Source organism: Falco naumanni, chromosome 4, assembly GCF_017639655.2.
Source record: "Falco naumanni isolate bFalNau1 chromosome 4, bFalNau1.pat, whole genome shotgun sequence".
Taxonomy (NCBI): domain Eukaryota; kingdom Metazoa; phylum Chordata; class Aves; order Falconiformes; family Falconidae; genus Falco; species Falco naumanni.
The window spans coordinates 10254680-10275916 of record NC_054057.1 but is presented as its reverse complement, the minus strand read 5'-3'; the positions used below and the strand labels follow the sequence as shown (position 1 = coordinate 10275916).

The window sequence follows — 21237 nt, the reverse complement described above, 5'->3', positions numbered from 1 at the left end:
GAGGCACCGCAATTTGCCATAAGAGGGAGTAAGAGCCTTAAAAGCTTTCAGCTTCCAGGTAAGAAGACATGCAGCTCTAGGGCAATTATAAACACAGGTTTAAGGTCCAAATTTTTGTTGATAAACAGCTTATATGGGAAACAGCTACAATAAAACCAAAGGAAATTGTTGATTTTTTTTTTTTTTATAGACAGACACGGCCATGTGACAATGAAGAACAACTTCCACGTTTTGCCCATTTAAATTAGTAATATTAAGTGTGATGAAAAAGGTACTTCTGATCCTTTTTCTCAGTAAGCTTACTGCCTTCAGAAAGAAAAAAAAGATACTATATCACAACATGAAGCTTGATTTTGGGTCTCTCTGAAGTAAAAAAGAACAGCTGATCAACTAAGGCACTTGACTATACACCAGCCTGTACTTCATCCCATGCTCTCCCTTCCCCTTTGCTGCTGTTCAGTGCCAGCCCAGCACGTTCCTCAGCATTACCTGTAAAAGCAGATCCTAAACCAAGGCATAGATTAAAGAGGGGAGAATGATCCTATTAAACAAAGAAAATAGCACTCCACCACCCCCCCAAACCAAACACCCAAGTTCCTAACCTTCCTTTTCTACCCCTGCTGCTGAAGAGGGAAGCTAAGCCATTTTTCAGCATACTCAAGACCTAGCAGATAAGGTCTAGGCAACACTAAAGCTTTACTTGGTTCAGCCTATTTAAGGCAAAATGTTTCCTTACGGACTTGTGTCCCAGGTTACAGAACACACGAGCTTCCTAATACACTAGGAAAAAAATAGTTATCTGTGTTTCAGAGGTACTGAAGTAGCAGCAAAGTAGGGTTACAGTACCTCAGGATATTTTCTAGATTTAAATGGTAGAGCAATTTTCTCAGGTAATCTTCATTTGTCTTAAATGTGGCCTCAGAAGTAATCTTCTATCTTTTAAAAGTGGGGGAGACAGACAAAAAAAAAAAAAAAAAAAAAAAAAAAAAAAAAAAAGAGAGACCACAGGCAGAATTGAAAAAGGAAGGTAAACTAAAATCTGATTGAATTATTGCAAAATAATTCTAGTTGGGGTAGGGGGAGGGAAACGCTCTCTCTTTCACAGGAATCAAAAGCTGGAGGCACATACTTGGTGTTAAGTACCTCGCCTGCTTAGGACAAGTGTAAATGAGTCATACCATCTGTACTCACATTCAAAGGATAGTCTGGCAAGATAGCAGGGAGAACACAAAGCAATGTGATGCTCTGTTCCTAACGTTATGGAAGCGGTTAAGCTGGGGAATAGAGCAAGACTTGCCAGTTAAAATAAGAACTACCTACAGTAAGACACTGAACACCTTTGTCTCTAAATTTATACTTATTTGTAGAATTCTACCCAGTAATCTATAGCACTAGAGATACACCTATAGACACACATACAAAGACACCACAGAGGCTGACTAATGCTGTATCATATGAATGTATTTACTTCACAGAATAATGCAAGAGACAATTAAAGTAGAAAGCAAATACATTGGAGCAAGAAGTCATTCCAGAACATCAATTATTCAGAGAAAAACTATTTAAGATAACCATTTGTTACAGAGACAAGACAAAATGCATTGGCAAATGGAAAAAAAAAACCCAACAAACAGAATCAACGCTGGCGAGCAGCCTTCTAAACCAAGTTGTGCTGAGCAGAGTAAAAGCAATAATCACATCTGAAGAAACAATAAGGACCTGGCAAGGATGCAGTGTGAGACTAATCCCAGCACAGGGGACAGAAGCCTCATACAAAAAGATGACCCGTGGCAATATCCAAGCAAAGGCGGACAAAGCCATGGCCAGCGTGGGGAGCAACATGCCACAGAAGGCTGCTATTCCCAATGCTGCTGTGTGGGTGGGGGACCCGAATTCACAGAAGTCATGAGCAAGGTGTAAAGGCTTCTCATAAAACAAATTACTAATACTGGAAGAACATGCAAAGTTTGGGTTTCTCTGTTTTTCTTTTTAAAAGTCCAGGAAAGTTAAACTATGTGGAAGGCTGAACTTACCAACATTATTTTTGTTGTTATACAATAAAAGCAATCTATTTTAAAACACAATACTAAGCTTTACTTTGGACCTCAGAATATGCAAGTCGACATATCTGGCATGTAACGCTCCACCTTTCACACCAGGTGAGGGTTTGTAGTGCTAAATGATGCTAAAGCCCATTTCAATGTAGCACAAACATATAGTCTATTTATGATGGTTACACTGAAACTGGATTATTTAGAGGACGGACACCAAGTTCTCCCAAAGATATTCCTGGATATGTTGGGGGCTGGAAGGGGAGGAATAGACATCCATCTGCTGTTCCAAAATCCTTGTGATAATTTGTTTATATTCATACCAAGCTTTGAGGAGCATTAAATGTACAATTAATTTAAAATGGTATCTCACTTTCTCCTTCTAGGTTTCATGCCTTCATCTTTTAGTTATATAAGAAAATTGTTCCCCATCCTAAAAAAAATATATATATATATATCTGATCCACTTATTTTGGTCTATTTACTTGATCCTCTAAAACTTTTTTTGTTAATTAAAATCAGGCATGTTATTTCACAGCAGTCTGTAGGTTATATTAATAGCATTTACAATTCCCAGCAGGTTTAGCAGCAGCAGATATTCACAAGGATGTCTGCCCCCAGTAATCACAGTTCACAAGTTGGCACATTAACATAAACCCAATATCATTAATATATAAGCCCAGCTGTGAGCAGAGTTGATTTGGGGGGCAGGAGAGGACGTGAGGGTGCAGGAGGATGCTATGCCATACCACTTCCTCACTGACTACTTATTTACCAAGGACTACCACTCCGAGGAGCTTCACAGGGAAATGAAACACTAACTCAAACTGTTTAATTATGAATCAGCAGAACTGTCAGAGATCATAGCAAAAATATTATACCATTTTTAAATAAAAGTAGATCAAAAAAATACATTTAAAGGAACTCCTGCTGTTGCATCCTACTTAATGATTTACTATTCAGAGAAAAAACATTGAGCTTGAACAGTTCCCTAGCATAAAACAAGAGGTGAAATAAGAATCTGCAAACCTGAAGAATCCTGAATCTATGAAGCATCCACAACTGATGTAAGTGAAAACACGTGTTGAACCTCTGATGTTCCCACCACTATTAAAAATGAAAAATTATCAAGGCAGAAGAGTAAGATCCTCTAGAGATTCCAAAAACCTTTACCAACATGTTATTTCTGTGTGCACATGTATCTCTTCAAACAATAACCGCATACACAAAAAGACGTATCAACTTCAAAATTTCTTATGCTATGCCTGGGATTGACACAGCTTTAAAAAAACAACAGCACACGAACAAAACCAAACTATTGCATCTCAGACACCATTTTTACAGTCTTGAATTTTGCTTTTAAAATCCTTTTTGTTAAGTAGTTCAGAAAGAATTTAAATTTTAAAATTTGGGAAGAAAGCAAAGCAAGCAGAAGATGAATTAATCTGACATCACCTTAAAAGGACAGATAAAATGGTAGACAATAGCATTGCTCCTTTAGCTGAGGGAACAAATCTTTCAATACTGTTTTGCACATCTTTTAGCAAGGTAATTATCTGGATAAAAATAAGTGTGCTATGAGTCACAGCAGTTTATATATAAATCAACCCATCAAGTAAGTCACAACCAGGACAGATTTTTTAGAACCTACAGCTACTTTTCAAAAACACTGTACTTTAAGACCAGAAAAGAATAATACTTTCTAATCTGAACAGATGCTTCTCACATGCGAAGATGAGATTACAATTCAAGAAGCGATGTTCATACACGTTAAAATTAAAGACTAAATCAAGGTTCAGAGCTATTTGAGTCTACTTTTGTCCATACCGTGTTACCTCTCAAAGGTTACAATTTGGCTTCACAGAAACCTCAGTGCTTGAGATATAAGAGGACTGAAGAGTTAAAACCCCTCAAACTATTACTACAGAAGAGTGACTTTCTGGTACATAGCTGTCACATTTTTTAGGACATCGATGGAAAACAACAGTTAAGAATGGGTATTCCGTAGAGTGAGGAAAGCATCTCATACTTTAGGTACCTAGCCAGGGAGCAAAGATTAGACTTGATCAATAGTATTTATAGAATAGCAGGGTGGCAGCTGCTGAGGGAATCTTGTACCAGGCACATCACCTTTAGGACTTTGTATTTTCATTCATGCAGCTTAATCATCACAGTTTAATTTCCGTGAGTTTGAATTTTAACATTTCCAGTCAACCTAATACGAGGATAAACAGGAAGAAAGGTTAGAGGCATTTTAGAAAATGCTGTGAAACTACATGTCTGTCAGAAAGAATGATAAAAACCTAAGTCCCATTTCAAACACAAAAAAATATGCATTTTCAAAATGAAATTAAGCAATAGGCGTAAAAAGAATGCCTGCTGGAAACCTTCAGCTCATGCACTAACAGGAACAAATCATCTTAGGTAAAAACCTCCTAGGAGTTGTTCTCCCCTTCTGAAAGGAAAGCAATACATTTTAAGAGAATACTTTTAGAGTAATTTTTTAAAGCAAAAACAGAAGTGTATCCGAATAGCCTCAATGGATATTTAATGAGGAAGTGCTATAATACATATGGTGTAACAGTGCATGCAGTCGCTTCTCTACCACCAGGACCAGCAACCCAAGAAGCAGTCGTCATCTAAATCCTATTGACTATGTCTTCAGAAGGCCACTTGAAAAAAAGAGAGAAAAATGCAGCAAAATATATGAAATAGGCAGCTTTCTGAATAGACTTCAGAGCCTGCAATTTGATCTAAACATTTCCAGCAGCACTAATAATGCACACGAGGGTTTTTTTGTTGTCTGCAGTGATGGGACAAAAACATGGCTTTAAGGTGGGACAGAAGTCAGCATCAACTATTTTACTTGGAACAGAGGTGTTAACTGTATCCATACAAGCTATTGGCATAGCTCAATGACCTATAGCTTTTATTTCCCCAAAATGCAAGCTCTAAAAGAGAACTGGCACATTTTCAGCATACGGGTGTAGCAGCACCTCACCTCACAAGAGGCTCAAAACATGATTTGCATTTTCCAGTTCAGCGTGGTTCTATGGTAAATGCAGAGGGTACTTCTACGCACTTCAGGACTTTCCTCATCCAGGGAAGAGCCCCGTTGCTTGGACGGGATGCCCACCCAACAGCCAAACAACTCCTGCACTTGCGCTCTGCCAACTGCTTAAAAGCTTAAGTCACAGCTGTCACTTCCACCTGAATGCAATATGAAAACTAGCATTGTTACCTCCACACACACGTGCCATAGCTAATTCCACTGCACCAGTACAGCCTGCAAAAAGGGAAAATCAGGTGCCTCTGACCGCCAGAAGCCGGTCACCCTCTCTACCTGGTCAGACAACTGCTGAGCTTAAGAACACAATTTTTTAAGTTCAGCAGGATGCAGTCACTACAGGAAAAAAAGGATTTTTGCAAGGCAAATTAAGCCATAAAAAAATTATTTTAAAAGATATGATTACATTTCACATGCAATGGAATACTGAAAGGGGTATGAAAAAGACAGGTTAAGTGTTACAGCTAAGCCCACCTGCACAGTGGACAGAGAGGTTCCCAAGAAAATTAATCCCAATTAAGTAATGCCATCAAGATAAAGCAGATCACTTAAATCGAACCAGGACCTTGCCCATTCCTAGTTAAAGTGGCATTACACTGACTAAACAAAATTCACTTCCAAAGGACTTTGGTTACTTCCAAATACCTAGGTGCACTGCTCTTAAAAATAAAATGAGTCAGGTTTTTCCTTGACAGACAAGAACCCATGGAGAATTGTGCCACGTGAAAATTTGATGTTTTTCACTTCTTCAGGGGTGAGGAGGCTAGAGGTCTGCTTGGAAAAGGTTGGGAGAAGATTACCTTCAACACAGAACTGAAGAGTGACGTGCACTAAACAGGATGATCCAAAGCAACCAAAATCAGACAGAAGAACAACCCTACAAAATGAATATTCCAGTGAACGTACCACATCTCTCCACAGCAACGAAGCAGGGCTGCAGCAATTTCTCTGCCCTCAGTTCTACACTGCTTAAATCCCCCCCACAGGGAAGGGACAAACAAGCTACCATTAAATACTTGCCAAGAATAATATACCGCCTCACCAGGTGCGTACCCCTTTTCAGAACAGGCACAGCCCATCAATTTGATTGGGTTTGCCCATCATCTAAACACTGCTAGAAATTAGTTTAAAAATATGTTAGTTAAGCAAAGTGAATTGTCTTGACTTGTGGTTTTGCTTTCTAGATGCGCTTAAATACTATGTGATAACCTTTATGACACTTTCATTACTTCACTTTTGTTACTTTTGCTGTACTTTTAAATTCATTATTTGATCTGGGCATTTAATAAAACCAGAAAATAAAGGAAGTATTTTAAGTTGGTTTAACTGCACATGCCACTAATTAAAAGCTTCCAAAAATGTCTCAAGTTAAGCAGTCATTGTGTGAAGGAAATAGTATGGACAGTTAGTGAGCTGAATCAATCACTTGGGGTTGCTCACGGAGTCTGTCAAGGTTTTAGGATTAGTACAATTCTGTCAGACTTCATAAGAGAAGCTTTTCTTTTCCCCAGCGTCTTCTGGTTTTCAACACTGAATAAACCAAGAGGAGTAACTGTAAAGAAAATACTGTTTGTTCCAGAAGAGGCTACTGTTGTCTAATGCCGCTTTCAAACAGTGAACTTTCACAAACGCATTCCAAGTGCTTAGCTCATGACTTCCGTCCATGAAACAGATCAAATTCAATCCTTTGGCAACAAGCATGTACTACTTAAGCATTATTTGTTAAAATTCTCTGAATGCAAGTAGACTCTATACTTAGATTTTTAACAAGTTATATTCATTTATTTCCCTAATATAATTTTTAAGTCACAAATTTCTCTGTCCTATTCTCTACTTCCTCAGGCTGAACATTCCCTCAAAGTTCCCACAACCCATGCCAATAAACCACACTGAAAACAGATTAACCTTTTGTCTAGTCTTATCACTCAGAACCTTTGTACAAAATAGTACAAAAAGCACAACAGAAAGTACTCTATCTCTTATAAGATGGGGAACATCAAGTACAAAACAGCCAAAAAATTACCATAAATATAATTTTATTCACAAGATCAAACCTGATTTTTAAGAACTAAATAGCCACTTAACACAGTGTTCTCAAACTTTGTATACTTTTAATAAATTTCATTTATTTCAGCACAGCAAGTAAGATTCCAATATCCTCTCCTATTCCCTCCTCTTACAAAGAAAACCTAGGATCAGACACTTAGGTAAGCCTTCTTAAATATCAAACTACTTTTCTTATTAACACTTTGCAAAATAATTCTTTATTAAATATCTGTCAGCCTGGTTTCCCACCCCCTGCATTCCAATGTTCATTTATACTTTACACTTTTATGTCAACTTTTATGTGGGTTTTGGTAGCTACTAGGAGCAACACTAATACTATGCGCCAGTCACCTGCTCTACAGCCCACAGCTGGCAGACTCAGGAAGCAGCCCCTGAATGACTGTCTTGAGACTTTTAGGCAAAAATTCAAAATGTAATTAAAAATGGCGCTGATGAGCAGTTTCAAGAACAAGTGTGAAGCAGAGGCTGTAACCCAACCTTCACTGAATCTTCCCCATTTCTAAAAAAAAAAAAATAATCATGAGGGCTAAGGCTCTGTCTCAAATCTTCCATGTTCTTTGCTTTTTAGCTCAAAATACTTGAAACAAAGATATCTCATCACAAACGTACAGGTGATATGTAGACAGCTATCTGTGTAGACACTGTTAAGTGCAATTTTATTATACCTTATCTTCCATGACAACTATTCCCAGTGTATTCCTACATTCAAAAGACATGCCTGATTTTTTCTAAACAAGCTTTATAGTTTTATTATTGTTTATTCCAGAAAATTAACAAGTCAAATGCACCAATAGCCTCATCCATAACCCACTGAATTGAATAGCTTTGCAGCGCAATCAAACGAGAAAACAAAATGAAGTGAAGAACAGTCCATCTTGGTAAGGTTTTAATTAACGGTGATTCAAAATGCTATCTTTTCTAGCTGCCGATAAAAATATTTGTACAACCAATGTGCTTATTATGTCATGGTAACCATAAAACTGTAGTAGGTGATATGTGGAATATAAAACAGTAAGTTTAGCTACTATTTTATGTGTCAATTTCCTATAGAGCCGAGATGAAAAGTTTTATGCCATTACAGAAGACTTCAATTTATTCTTCGACTGACATGCTTCATTAGTTACTATTTGTAAAGAAGTGACCAATTACTGTTTTAGTTGGATTTCAACCCAGTTATTTTTCTACACTCATATTTTCTTAATAGATATTTCTCAACCCCAAGCATGTATCTCTGTGCAGGGAGATAGAGGGATCACTAGTCACAACAGGCATGACTCCAGGCTGTCACTGGATGGTGTCCAACAATTAAAGCTGCACACATGGAAGCATACACGGGAGTAAAGAAGTCGAAGGGCTTTCTGTCCATGCACGTGTCTATGCGGGGAAAAGGCTGCAGCCAGTTCAGACTACTTTTGGCATACAGTTTTCAGGTAACTGGACTACCTGAACATGATCTTACACTTCCACAGTAACATCCTGAGAAGAGACAGGAGGCAAGAGAAAGTCTTTTTGATGTCATTTTCAGAGCTCCAGTTGTACAACTATGAGTATATGATCAGCCTAAGGGGGGAGAAAAATTTTAAATGCTGCAAGAAAACTGGCACACAGTTGTCATATGGGAGACGGGAAAAAGCTGCGAGTCCTTAAAGGCAGCACATGTGGTAAACAAGTATGTTACAGAAGAACTTTTCTTATTTTAGTGTTTTCACAGTAAGTCAACACGAGATTTTATAAATAGAAGCAGACAACCTTAAGACCCTAGGTTCTGCCACAATTAAAGAGGAATTCACAACCACACTCAAACCCCAAAACAATCGGGAACCAGACAAGAAAATAAAGCGTGCTTCTGAGTTTCAAAACACATTATAAGAAGTTTCAGGCCAACGAGTTACTTTCCCAGAGAGCGAGGTCCAAGGTAGACCACACTCGAGTTCCTCCTCCACTCACCCCCCCCAGCCCCCAAAACCAAAGGACACTCACAGAAGACACCTCTTCCATGATTACAGGAATTGTGTCACAAAGGGAAGACATCAGAACACTCCTTTCTGGTTCCAATTTAGGAAAACTTCAAAGAGACACCTTTGCAGTCATAATCTGACCTAAATAATTTGTCTCTCCTCTCCCTTTTCCCCACTCTGCACAAGAGAAGAATGAACGACTGCTTAAACTCAGCTGCAACCAAATATCAAACTATGGCTTTAGGCAGATCAGAAGCCTATGAGCTTCAGTCATTGTTAGAAACTCTGCAAATGAAAAAAAAAAAAAAAAACCAAGGAGAAGCATGTCATTAAATTCCATCCTAAAATTATGAAAGGGTACAAGTTTCATGAAAATTTACCTACTTCACGTGACTTTAAAGACTGGGTTCGTTCAGGCAATGTGCTCCATTTCTCACCCACAGAGTCCTACCCCAGACTAGAAATGTATTAGCGTTCAGTAGTTCATGTATCTGCATTTCCTTCTCCTATCTGTCAGCTGCAAGTGTTGGCCTTCACCGTGGTAGATAATTTCCAAGTCACATAATTAGCACAGTTCTGGCTGTTAATTAACCTCCTAAAAGAAGAACAGAGTAACAAGAAAAAACATACCCTAATGTTTCTGCCTGTACTGAACCTTGTTACAGGTCATTTTCATTGTTTCTTATCTAGTAAAAAAACAAACAAGACAGTGCAAAGACACACCACAGCAGTTACCACCCAACTGCTGCAGCCACACCATACACCACACAAAGGAAGAATTTGGCATTTTGAACAGGCATTCTGTGATGATGCATTGCTTCACAATCATAATACACATCACTGCACTCCACACAAGACTAGGTCATGGAATCTTGAGGTCAAACTCCATCATTCCAACAATTTCTCCTCTGTTCTTCAATTATCCGTCTTACTTTTGTAAGTTTATTCCCAAAAATAAGTTGAGTCAGGCAACATAAGGGAAGTACTAGTGGGCACTTGATGTTAAAAGTCATGATGTTAAAAGGGTGTGTGTGTGGGTGTGTGTGTGTGTGTTTGTGAACATGTCTAAACCACATGTATTTCAGTACAGGCAGTAAGGGCTCCCGCAGCACAGAGGGCTGAACTCCAGCTCTTATTTCTGAGATCTTTTCTGCAGGCACATTCATTCTGTCTTTGGGTACAGTTAACTATAGCCGACTACTGCCACAAGACTGGGCTTCAGGCCTACAAGACTTGTTTCTGCTTGTGGTCACTGAGGATGCAAAGAGCCAATTTTCTAATAAACTTACTCCGAAATGACAGTTCCAAAACAACTCTGCAACACCCTCAAACAGCACGGAGGAGAGCACTGCTAATACCAGTATGGCGAGCTTCCAAGGAAGGGGAGCTGAACTTCTCCTCTGACAGTCTCCACAGACACCGCTGGCATTGCCATTCCTCCTGTCACTCAAACAGGATACGATTTCTTTAGCTTATGTAAGTTCCAGTGAAGAACTTTATAGAAGGAAACGCATCTCACTGCTCCCCCACGTTAAGGGGTTGGTGTCAAGAAAGGAACCCAGTGCGATACCTTAAACGCTTACTTTACTTTCTACAGCCATCGCAACAGCAAAAGAGGTCCTTCCAGATGAAGCTTACGTTGACGCAAAGATGTACCCAACAACTTTTTAACAGTCATGCTAATTCTTCGGCAAAATTCTCCTACTACTTGTGGGCACAGATTCACGAACCATGGTACTTCTACTTTGATAACAGTAGTTATCCTTCAATTACATATGCAGCAAGTTTAACAATTTAATGATTACTAAAACAGTTTTAACACATATGCAGAGCATTGCAGGAATTTTATCAACCTTCAGGTGAGGAAACCTCACAACTAATCTGTTCAAACACAAACTATGAAAAACATCACTTATTTTTAAGCAATTACAGCTTGTCACATGTTGTGAATCTTAAAAAAAAAAAAGCCAATTCACAGTATGTGAAAGTCGAAGCCCTTTCAACAATAAAAGATGTGGCTGCGTGCAGCTGTATTTGCCCTTCCTAGACAATAAATTTGATATACTTGACCCAAAAACCATTTTTTGCACCTCTGGGCATAGAAAAACAGTAAAGACACTCTCTCGCCTGTATTATTTAGAGTGTTATTTCAAGATTATAGATGCTGGGAGAGTCCCCTTCCTGCGCTATAGAAAGGTGCGGCAGGTAGAAAAAAGAACCAGTGTCTTTCAGTCATTGTAAACAGAGCTCTACAGGGTAGCCAGACACCTGTTGGGTTTTGGATGACCCTTGACTATGAAGCTCTGAAGTTCATGAGAAGAGCTTTGCCATTCACCAATAGTGAGTCTGTGATATACTAACCATTTCTGTCCTTCTCATTCTCACTTTAGTGCTTTAGAAATCCCTTCTTCACCTCTCTTTTGCTCTCATTATGAAGATCTTCAAAGTCCTCCTCTCTTAAGCTCTACTTCTTCTGGAATAGATTAATTTGACTATTTACATCCCTGATGTAATCCCTGATTAAGCTTATAGTAAAAAGAAGAACAGACAAATGTCTATGGACAAGTCATAAAGTCTTACTTTTCACTTGAAAAGTTCTACTTTTAAGTAGAGATTTCTCAGTCTGTGATCTTACTACTGTTAGATAATATTTAAATGGCTGTGTGCTTGTGGATCAAAAGAAACAGAAAACAACATCATGGGGTAGAAGTGGAAGAAAGGTGGTTAGTATAGGATTAGGAACGATGCAGAGCAGTAATGGCATTTGCAACCTTGCAGGTGACAGGGAAGTGAGAAGATAAAGTGTTCTTCTACGAGTCCTCCTTAACACTGAAAATTATCCCCCAGAATGAAAGAACACTATTAAAACCAGCAACAAATGCAGCAGAGCTGTAAAACAAAATACTGCTCCTGGAAGGGAGACAGGAGCAAAGGAAATGAAAGCTATCAGGCAGTACCGATACAAGGCTCTAATTTGGCAAAAAGACTCCACAGCAACACAATACTAAGCATTAAGACCTCTTTCTCTTGATCCTCATGTTTTAGCAAACGTAGCAAGAACTGAACTATGCAGTTACAAAGAAACAGAGGCAAGGGGTAGGGAATTCCACTAACACACTGCTTCCGAAGTGTCTTTGTACCATGACTTGGGATGTTTCAGTAATTCAAAACAATGAGTAATAATGTAACCAGAAAAATAACAGTGACATTTTGTTTTTCTTCATCTGTTTATTTTATGGGTGCTTTTCCTTCTTTTTAACCTACCAACAATACTTTGTGGTGCTGGTGAGAAAATGAAGCATTAGCAGAGTTAGAGAAAAAGCAACTGACACCACACAAAGATCTGAGGCAGGAAAGAGATAATTGAGTGCGCAGGATGAAAAGAGAGACTTTGCACCGACTACCTACCCACTATCATGAGCAATAGACAGAAGAAGCAGATGACCTAAAGACAGGAACAGGGAAGGAGAGAATACCAATTACCCCTAGTACCATACAAAACTGAGATTGCAGGGATGGATTTAAGTGACTACACTATTAATTAGTTACAGATTACGTTAGTGTAAAAATAAATGCAGAACTTCTTGAAAGTGGTCTTCTCCCCAGTTCAGCTGCCTATGACAAATAGATCATTCAGCTGTGAGCTAGGCAGATCCTTGGTCTCTTGCGCTGCTTGCCACTGGATGACCAGGTTCTTGAATGGAAGGTTCAACGACTTCACCATTAAGAGGCACCAGTATAGATGGAGCTGTCAAAATGTAGAGGACAAGCAGCAAAATCTTGAAACACCGAATTTGTCACGATTGCTAGAAATTCTGTAAGCTCTAAAAAGGCTCATTTTGGCCTCAATGCTTTAACTATTGCAATTTCATTCTTGTTTTGCCATGCCGACTAGAATCCTTGCTTGTGTCCCCTTCTCTGCCTTCATTAAGGTACTGTTCTATCTTCACTTTGCCAAAGTAAAAAAAAAAAATAAAAAAAAATATCAAGAGGTACCCATGCTTTCTTTTCTGTACCAGATATAATGAAGCACAGGATTTCAGCACAAAGTGAGAGTGAACCTCAAGCATGATTGCAGAATGACCAAGAATAACTTATCAGCTAATGCTCATCCGCTGCAATTAGGAAGGCCATTAAGTGACAGTTCATTGTTTGAAAGTAGGGAAACATTCAACATTTAGGATGCTTTCTCGACAGGTCAGGATGCTGCCAGAAATAGACTAGCCCATGCAAACTGGCAAAATTATGTACAAAACCTGAACACTCGCTAAGTTCTCCTAACACGAGTCAGTTCACCATTAAGAGGCATTCTTTCCTCCTTTGGGGCTGGAAAGCTCCCACTTCCCCTCCACCTCGCTGTGCCTATATATGTAGTTCTGAAGTTTAACAACATAAGCTTAAGCAAAGTGGTTTGTTTTTTTCTTGTTTTACTCACCACCACCACCCCACCCCACCCCCCCCGTGTTAGAATAGGCAGAGCTTTGCTTTACACTTCTCAAATTCAAATATGGTTTCAGTAATTTAGTGAGAAAAATATTTGCGCGTTCAAGCTGCCCTAAATAGGTAGGGTTGACTCATGTAAACAACAATCTACTTACATGGTATTGTTCACTCAATTCACATACATGCTGTATTACTCTAGAAATAATCAATGAAAATCTAAAATTATATTCAATTCACAGTAAAAAGCATCTCATTATTATAGCAGAGAAGTCATTAGGTGCTTCAGCTAACAAGTAGTTCCTCAATCTACAAGGATGCTACAGACCAACTATTCTGCCCCTCTTTCATTTGTATATCACTGCTAGTGCTTCTTCTTTAACTCTCAGCACCCACCCTGCTGGTTACAAGTCTCACCTTCCTTTCTCTCCTTACTCCTCAGTCACACCATTCTCGCATTAGCTATAGTTTTTGTGCTGAAATGGGTCAGTGCCGTATAATTCATCAACACCTGAGCAATCACAACTGAATTAACTGGTACGTTCCCACCCCTTGGCAAGAGTGTTAGTGTCATTACGAAGAAGAGGAATAAAAACATTCCCTTGTATTTCAGAGCTTAAATATTAAGATTCTGTCCTCGTTTGCACAAAGGATAACACCAGGACACCTTATTTCAGATTCATCTTCAAATGCCAGATTAGAACTTGTCCTCCACCCCCAACAATGAAGGAAAACAAAACCCCCAAGAATCAGCACTGTAAGCATGCTCCCAGCACTTAGCTATGAACTGCTTTGTTTATTTTTTTCTTGACGTGAAATGTTTTGTGATTCCTATTATGATACAGATTATTTAAACACAAACATTATAAATAACTTTGAAACAGTTAAGTCACTGTAACTAAGGCAACGAGTCTCCCACTCAACTTCCAGAAATAGGAAGAGAGGAAAAGAGGTAAGAACAAAATAAAAAGTTGGCAGGAACAAGAAAACAAACGATCAGATATTAGTTTGACATTGAGGAAGACCCAGCTGACTATAGGAAAATAAAAGGAACAGCAACTGAGAAACAAACTAGCTGATAAAAGATGAAGTGAAGGATATGAAGTGTTTAATACCAGAGATATTTAATTTCAGTCATTTTATCACACAATCCATTTCAGTGAATGGAAACAACGACAAAAATCTGGTAATGTAACAATCCACATCAGATAGCAGATTGCTAGTTCAGAGTCTCAACAGCTATCCCATAGGAATTTTCAACTTTTTTGTGGGTGCTAAGGCAGGCACTTCTTCATACGCAAGCACATATTTGCCTCATTTTTTCTCTCCTGATATTTGCCTCCAAGTAATGGTCACAGACCTTTGATGCTATCTACATGAATAGACCTTTATACCCTCACAGAAGGCCACTGAGTTAACAGGATCTGCCACAAGTATCTGCCTGTAGAATCAAGGCTTGCTTTGTTTCTCTCCCACCTTTTCTTCCCCCCGCCCTTAAAAAAAAAAAAAAAAAGTTTATTTTCTTGACTGAGAAGAACTGCTTGTTCGCAAGTCAAAAGTTCCCGAGTTATCATCAGGCAATCTGATCCCCCAAAACGAACACATGGTAGAACCAGGTTCTCTCAACACATTCTAATGGAAAGGCTGGTAATTACTTTGTATAACAAGATAAACAGAGTTCAAGTTACTCAAAGTTGTCCACCAATTAAAGAAACTTATCTTTTCAGTACATGTGAGTTCTTTGCCTGGGAACACAAGAATTAACGTAAGACTTACGGTGTCTTGATATTTATTACAACTACCTAATTTAGTTATCTTATATACATTTAACACAGATTAGACGCAAATTTTAGGAAGAATGCATGATGGAGAATTGAGCAGAAAGAGTGGTTCTCAACTTTGACAAGATTCCCAGAAGTCATGCTTTTTAAAGAACAGTAACATAAAAGTAACCTCTACCAAAAAAAAAAAATATTAAACACATATCTCATTAGTCTGCGTCAGAACAGAACTAGTAGAGCAATACCACGCAATTCCATTCCCACCACAACCCTCCCTCATCGAACAGCAGCAGCTCCTTTTCATCACCACAGGAGACCATTCCTCCTCTTAAGGGTAACAAGGAACTAGTTGGGACATTTATTCTTGGCATGAATTCTAAAAGAATGAAGTCTAATGCTAGCAGTAATGAAAATAGCAACCATAGAGGCATTCAGAGCGTTCACTATGACACTGCAAACATTTGTTGAACTGCCAATTGAACAAGATCCATCTTAGCTACGAGAAAGATATAAATGGGCAATAAAGAAGTCAGTGCTCTCATTGTTCAAGGACTTTCAAGATAAGTGGTCACTCCAGTATCCTCATGCAGTTGTTCATACTCCAATCCTTTCCACTCACATCTGACTTCTGGGAATAAACACATTGCCTCAAGCGCAGTCTAGTAGTCGTAAGAAAAATCCCATACAAATTCCTTTCAAATGCCCATTATTATGAGGCCTAAGATTTCTTCCCATTACATATTTAAGATTCAGAGAAGACAGGTTATGCATAATTAAAATAATGATGTACTGAAAGAAAAAATAAAGCTTTACCAACTATAATGACACTGCATCCAATGAGCTTTACTACAAATAGTTACACAGCTGCAAAATTAAAGAAAACGGTCCACCAGTTTTGATCAGGGCTTCACGCATTTCAATAAAACTATACTGAAACGTAGGCTTACTCTAGCCTAAAAGACCTGTGTATGTGCCTACAGGTCGTAAGGCTTGTAACAGAAAAGCAATGAATCCCTTCAGCTGTAAGGTAATCCAAATTTCACCTACCCACTAAATAAAACTAGGCTGTCAATTACTCCTTAGGTGTAAGAGGGCCTAACTTGCGACCCTTTAAAGCAAGAATTTACCTGTTCTGTGAAACAGTTAATGTACCCAGACACTATGACTGAATAGCAAAACACCTGAAGACACTTAGCCTTTCAGGGTTAGGTTATGCAGAGTTGAGAGGGCTTTTATACAGGAGACCAAGGCATACCATTATGGACTTACAAGCAAGTTACTCCTTTTTGCTCCTGCATCTCACACCTCCCCCCACCCAAAAAAAAAAAAAAAACTAAACCACCAGCAAACCTTGACTTAAACTTTGCTTTCAGTGCCATTTCTTACAGGAGACTGTTTCAGGAAGAGACAAACAAACTTTTACAGCCTCCCTCTCACTTGGCATTTTAACAATTACAGCAGCTTCTCACCCAGAAGAACCTGGTACATGAGCACCAATCTATGAAGACAGCAGGAAGGCAAACAAACTGAAGAGCAAACACCTTAATCATAAGGTACACTTACTATATTTTTCACCTCTGCCTTGAGTGGCTTAACCTTCGGTGACATAATTTGCATATTTGCTTCCTCTATTTTTAAACACGTCTGCCCAACACTGCACAGCAAATCAAGCAACAAGAACAATCTACAGCTTCTAACTTGACATTTGAATGATTACCCTTTCTACCCCAGAGTTAAAGTTTGCTACTGAGCATTACATGTATCAACTTTGTTCAATATTGTTCAGTTTAGCTTCAAATACAATTTTTGCAAACATGGCTTATGGGGTTTTTTTGATACCTAATATAGGTTGAGAGCAAACATAAGTCATCTCTGAAAGTACAACATACACCCTGAATTATTTCAAAACTTTAAAGATATTCCTACCTCCTAGGACTGCAAAGCAATAAACCTTGAGCTGCGTTAACACAAATTTGTGGACATACCTCCTGGCTGCTTCTTGAACCCTACTCTTCCCAGTGCATGGAAACCCTTTATTCCGAAAGTTAAAGGTATCAAATCAGCCCCCAAAGACAACCAAATATTTGAGCTTCACAAATATTAAGCATCTGTCGGATCAAAGTTTTGTTTATCAGTGTACTAAGTAAATTAAATCAACTGCAAGTGGAACTGGGATTTCAGCCTCTGAGCTCAACTAAGAGCCTCAGAGCAGAATTTCTCACCTCATTTTAAGTTCTCAAGTGCTTCTTTTACCCTAGCTTGCAATAGCTTGAAAAACTAAACTAAACCAAGTGTAAGAAAATATCAAGCTGCTTGTATGCCCCAACTCTGCCTCCGCCCAGCATAATTCTGACATCTAAATAAAAAACGCAGAGCCCTTCTGCACTATCAAAGAATAAAATCAACAAGTTTATGTTGATTTTTGGAAAGAAATAATCTTGAGAATTACACTGAAGTAGTATTTTATTAATTTTTTGTTCCAGAAAGGTATTAATCTAACTGTTGTAGAAGGAAACTAGCAAATCACTTCCCTCCTTCATACTAGCTGAACAGTGTAAGCAACAGAGCAGCCTTTGAGCTTCCCTGTGAAACACAGCCACCACTGCAGACAGACTCACTATAGGGACCACAAACACACACATGACATTTACTTTATTCTAAACGAATGCATCACTGTGGAGCAAAGTATACAGTTCAAGCAAAAATGAATCATGTTGCATAAAACACTGACGATAAACACCTCTATTTCATACAACACCAGTTTTTATAACGAGCAGGTGGTGTTATAATCTTAGCACAGCACCCCATCCTGAAGTCAAGACATCTTGCAGCATACTGCACAAGAACACTGACCTGGAGGAATTCTCTGTAACTAGCAAAACTGAAATAGTTCATGTCAATGATGCCTCATGATTTTGGGCACTCTTAAAGAAAGCCATTTCAACAGAATTTAGTTTGTAATCACTTATCAAGTAACTTACACCTAGCAGAAATACAGCTGCTGCTAAAAATCACTCCCTCTACAAAAGCTTCTTCAAAACCAGTACTCCCCTCTCTCCCTTCTTCCCCTGCCTCCTTTCCCCGCCCCTAGCACCCATCCCTTTTAAGTGAAAGAATAGTTCCATTTCCAGCGTATCAATGCACCTTTACAGATCCATGAAGCCTCTAAAGAAATCCACCTCATGCTTCTGGATTAAAACTTGCATTACGACAGAAGCCGAAAGCTTCACATGCATTATTACTCTGTCAGACCAGTGGTCCCACAGTCCAGTATTTCAGCTCAGCATCAGTCAATAGCAGGATCCTTCCCAGAAGAAAAGTACCTTCATGTTAACATTGATGGTGGGAGGGTTGCGAGTTATTTCACCATGTTTACTTGCAGAAGAGTTGTATTTCTTGGTTTTAACAGAAGGGCTTATTTAACAGAAGAGATGAACAAGTGTTTGTTTCTGTGCAGAGCCTCCCATGGAACAACAGTAATGAAGCCTATAAAGAAACCTAACTCAAAGACACAAAGTGCATTTTGGGTTCATTGCTCCTTCATAGATGAGGTTCTAGAAAGAATATGAGACTTCACTAAGTTTACATACAATACAGGACATAAAAGATCCCAGCTAAACATTTTTTCAAACAAAATCCCTAGGGACTGTGCAACCTAAGTGTAAAAAGACAGATGTATGTGCAGACCGATGAAAGGAGTAGCAGGTAAGGATGAGCTGACACTGATCAGCATAATAAACAGACACAGGATACCAGTTGCCTAACCCCTGCCAAGTTTCTAGGTGTCGGGTTTTTTGTTGGTTTTTATGGTTTGGTTCTTTTATTTCCTGCGGGGCTTCTTTTTTTTGGCAGTGGGGTCTCCAAGCATTACAGTCAGTTATCTCAAGAGTATCAAGGAGACCAACAGCAGCGTGTATGAGTTTTTACAGATAATTTGGTGTAACAGATGTGCAAGCACGAGCAAACACATTTTCTAGCAAGCATCTTCTTACACGCGGCAAACTGGCAAGGCAGACCCTCCCACCTTTGTATCTTGATACTGCACAGAAGACAATAGGTAGGACAGGGGAGACACCAGGAAAGGACAGAGCGGCAAAGACAAGTATTTTTCATAAGCTGGGCTGGAAACCGAAGAGTCCAGCAAACAAAGAAGGGTGTGATGTGATGAAAGCAACAAACCACTGAAGGCACGAAAAACCTTCTCCTTTTCAGAAGGGGAGCACGGGCTGGGGGAGGTTTGTCAAGACAGCTCCGGAGAAAGAGACAGCAGCCGAACAAAAGATTTTAAAGGCCCCAAAGGGAAAGGTGCTGCGCGCGGGGACGGAGCGGGCAGCGCTGGGGCACGCGAGGCCGCGGGCCCGGCAGGAGGGCCCCGCTCCCGCCCCGGCTGCCCCCAGCCCGCTCCCCTCACAGCGGGCTGCGCTCGGGCCCGGGCTCCACCGCGCCACCCGGGCACCTTCCCCTTCCCAGGACACGGGCGCGGAGCAGGGCTGGCCGGGGGAGCCCGCAGAGCCCCCTCGTCACCCCCGCCGGGCCTCCCCGGGGCGGGGGGAGGCAGCGACCGGCGGCCTGGGCAGCCCCGCGGAGCAGGGCGCCGTCCCGCCGTCCCTCCGCCCGGAGCCGGCGGGCCGCCGCGGCGGGGAGAGCAGGGCAGGGCAGGGGGCGGGCGGACTGCTGCAGCCACCTGTTAGGCCCGATACCTGCGCGGGGCGGCGGCCCCCGGCCGCCCGGCTGGGCCACCGAGGGGGCACCGGCGCCCGCACTCGGAGCACATGGCGCCTCCCGCCGCCGGGCGGCCGCCACCCGGCCCCAGCGGGCCGCAGCAGCAGCCATGCTGCCTACCCCTGCCCGCCGCCTGTCACACACACACACACACGCACGCACAACCACACCGCGGCGGGAGGGGGCGGGGAAGGGCGCGCAGCCGCCGCGCCCGGCGGCACCGGGAGGGAAGGGAGAGGCGGGCAACGGCAGCCGCCCCCACACACCCACCTGCTCGCGGAGTTTGAGGAACACCATGGCGAGACCGCCGCACCGACCGGCCGCCGCCTCCGGCCACCAACGACTCGGCTCCGCTCGCCGCCCCGCCCCCCCGCCGCCCGCGCGCCGGCCACGCCCCCCTCCTCGCCCGCCGCCGCCGCGGCCGCCGGCGCCACCCCGCGCCGGGGCCTCGCGCCGAACTCGCGGGCGGCGGCGCGCGGCGGGCTCGCCAGGGGCGGGGCCTCTTCGCACCCCGCCCCGCGGCCCGGCCCCGCCCCGCCGCTCCCCTCGCGCTCCCGAGGAGCTTCCTGAATTAACCGCCCGCCGGCATCAAAGGCGCCCTACCGCGCCGCCGGCCGCGGCCCCGGCCAGCACCACCAAGGGCGGTGCTGATTGGCCCGCAGGAGTCGGGGCGGAGTAAGGGCGGCGCTGATTGGTGGGGCGGACGAGGCGGGCTGGCAGGGGGAGAGGACGTGAGATGGGCACGTGGGGGCGGCGGGGTCGCGGCCGCCGCGGTTTCCGCGGGGGTCGCCGCGGCTTCCCCAGAGCTGGTCTCGGCGACCTGACGAGAGAGGCCCCAGGTGGGGGCCTTCGGCGCAGCCGGGCTAGGGGTCTGGCCTGAGGCGGGGGTCAGCCGGCACCCCCCGGCCAAAGGCAGCGCTCAGCCCCTGGTCCTTCCCCCGGGGGAGCGCCCGGCTCCGCCCCGCCCGCGGACCGCACCCGCCACCCCGGGGCTGGCGTGAGCCCCTCGGCCGCCGCGGGCGGGGAGCGCTGCCCCGCTCCCACCTGCTTATGTCGGAGCCGTGTTGCGGAGCCGCGGTGCGCGCTGCCCGCCGCCGTGCTAGCGGCTGCACCCCGCGGGCACCAGGCCCCAGGCGGGCGGGAGCTGCGTG

The 21237-nt window shown here is 42.1% G+C and overlaps 1 protein-coding gene across 1 annotated transcript in view; it reads right to left on the bottom strand.

Moving 5' to 3' along the window:
• The window catches only part of ANKRD28 (ankyrin repeat domain 28), a 126434-nt gene extending 105979 nt beyond the window's left edge, over positions 1-20455 (bottom strand). The window contains exon 1 of the mRNA XM_040590072.1: positions 20357-20455. Within this exon, the coding sequence (XP_040446006.1) occupies positions 20357-20383 (27 nt within the window). The 5' untranslated portion in view covers positions 20384-20455. The remainder of the gene's footprint in view (positions 1-20356) is intronic.
• Positions 20456-21237: the final 782 nt, after the last annotated feature.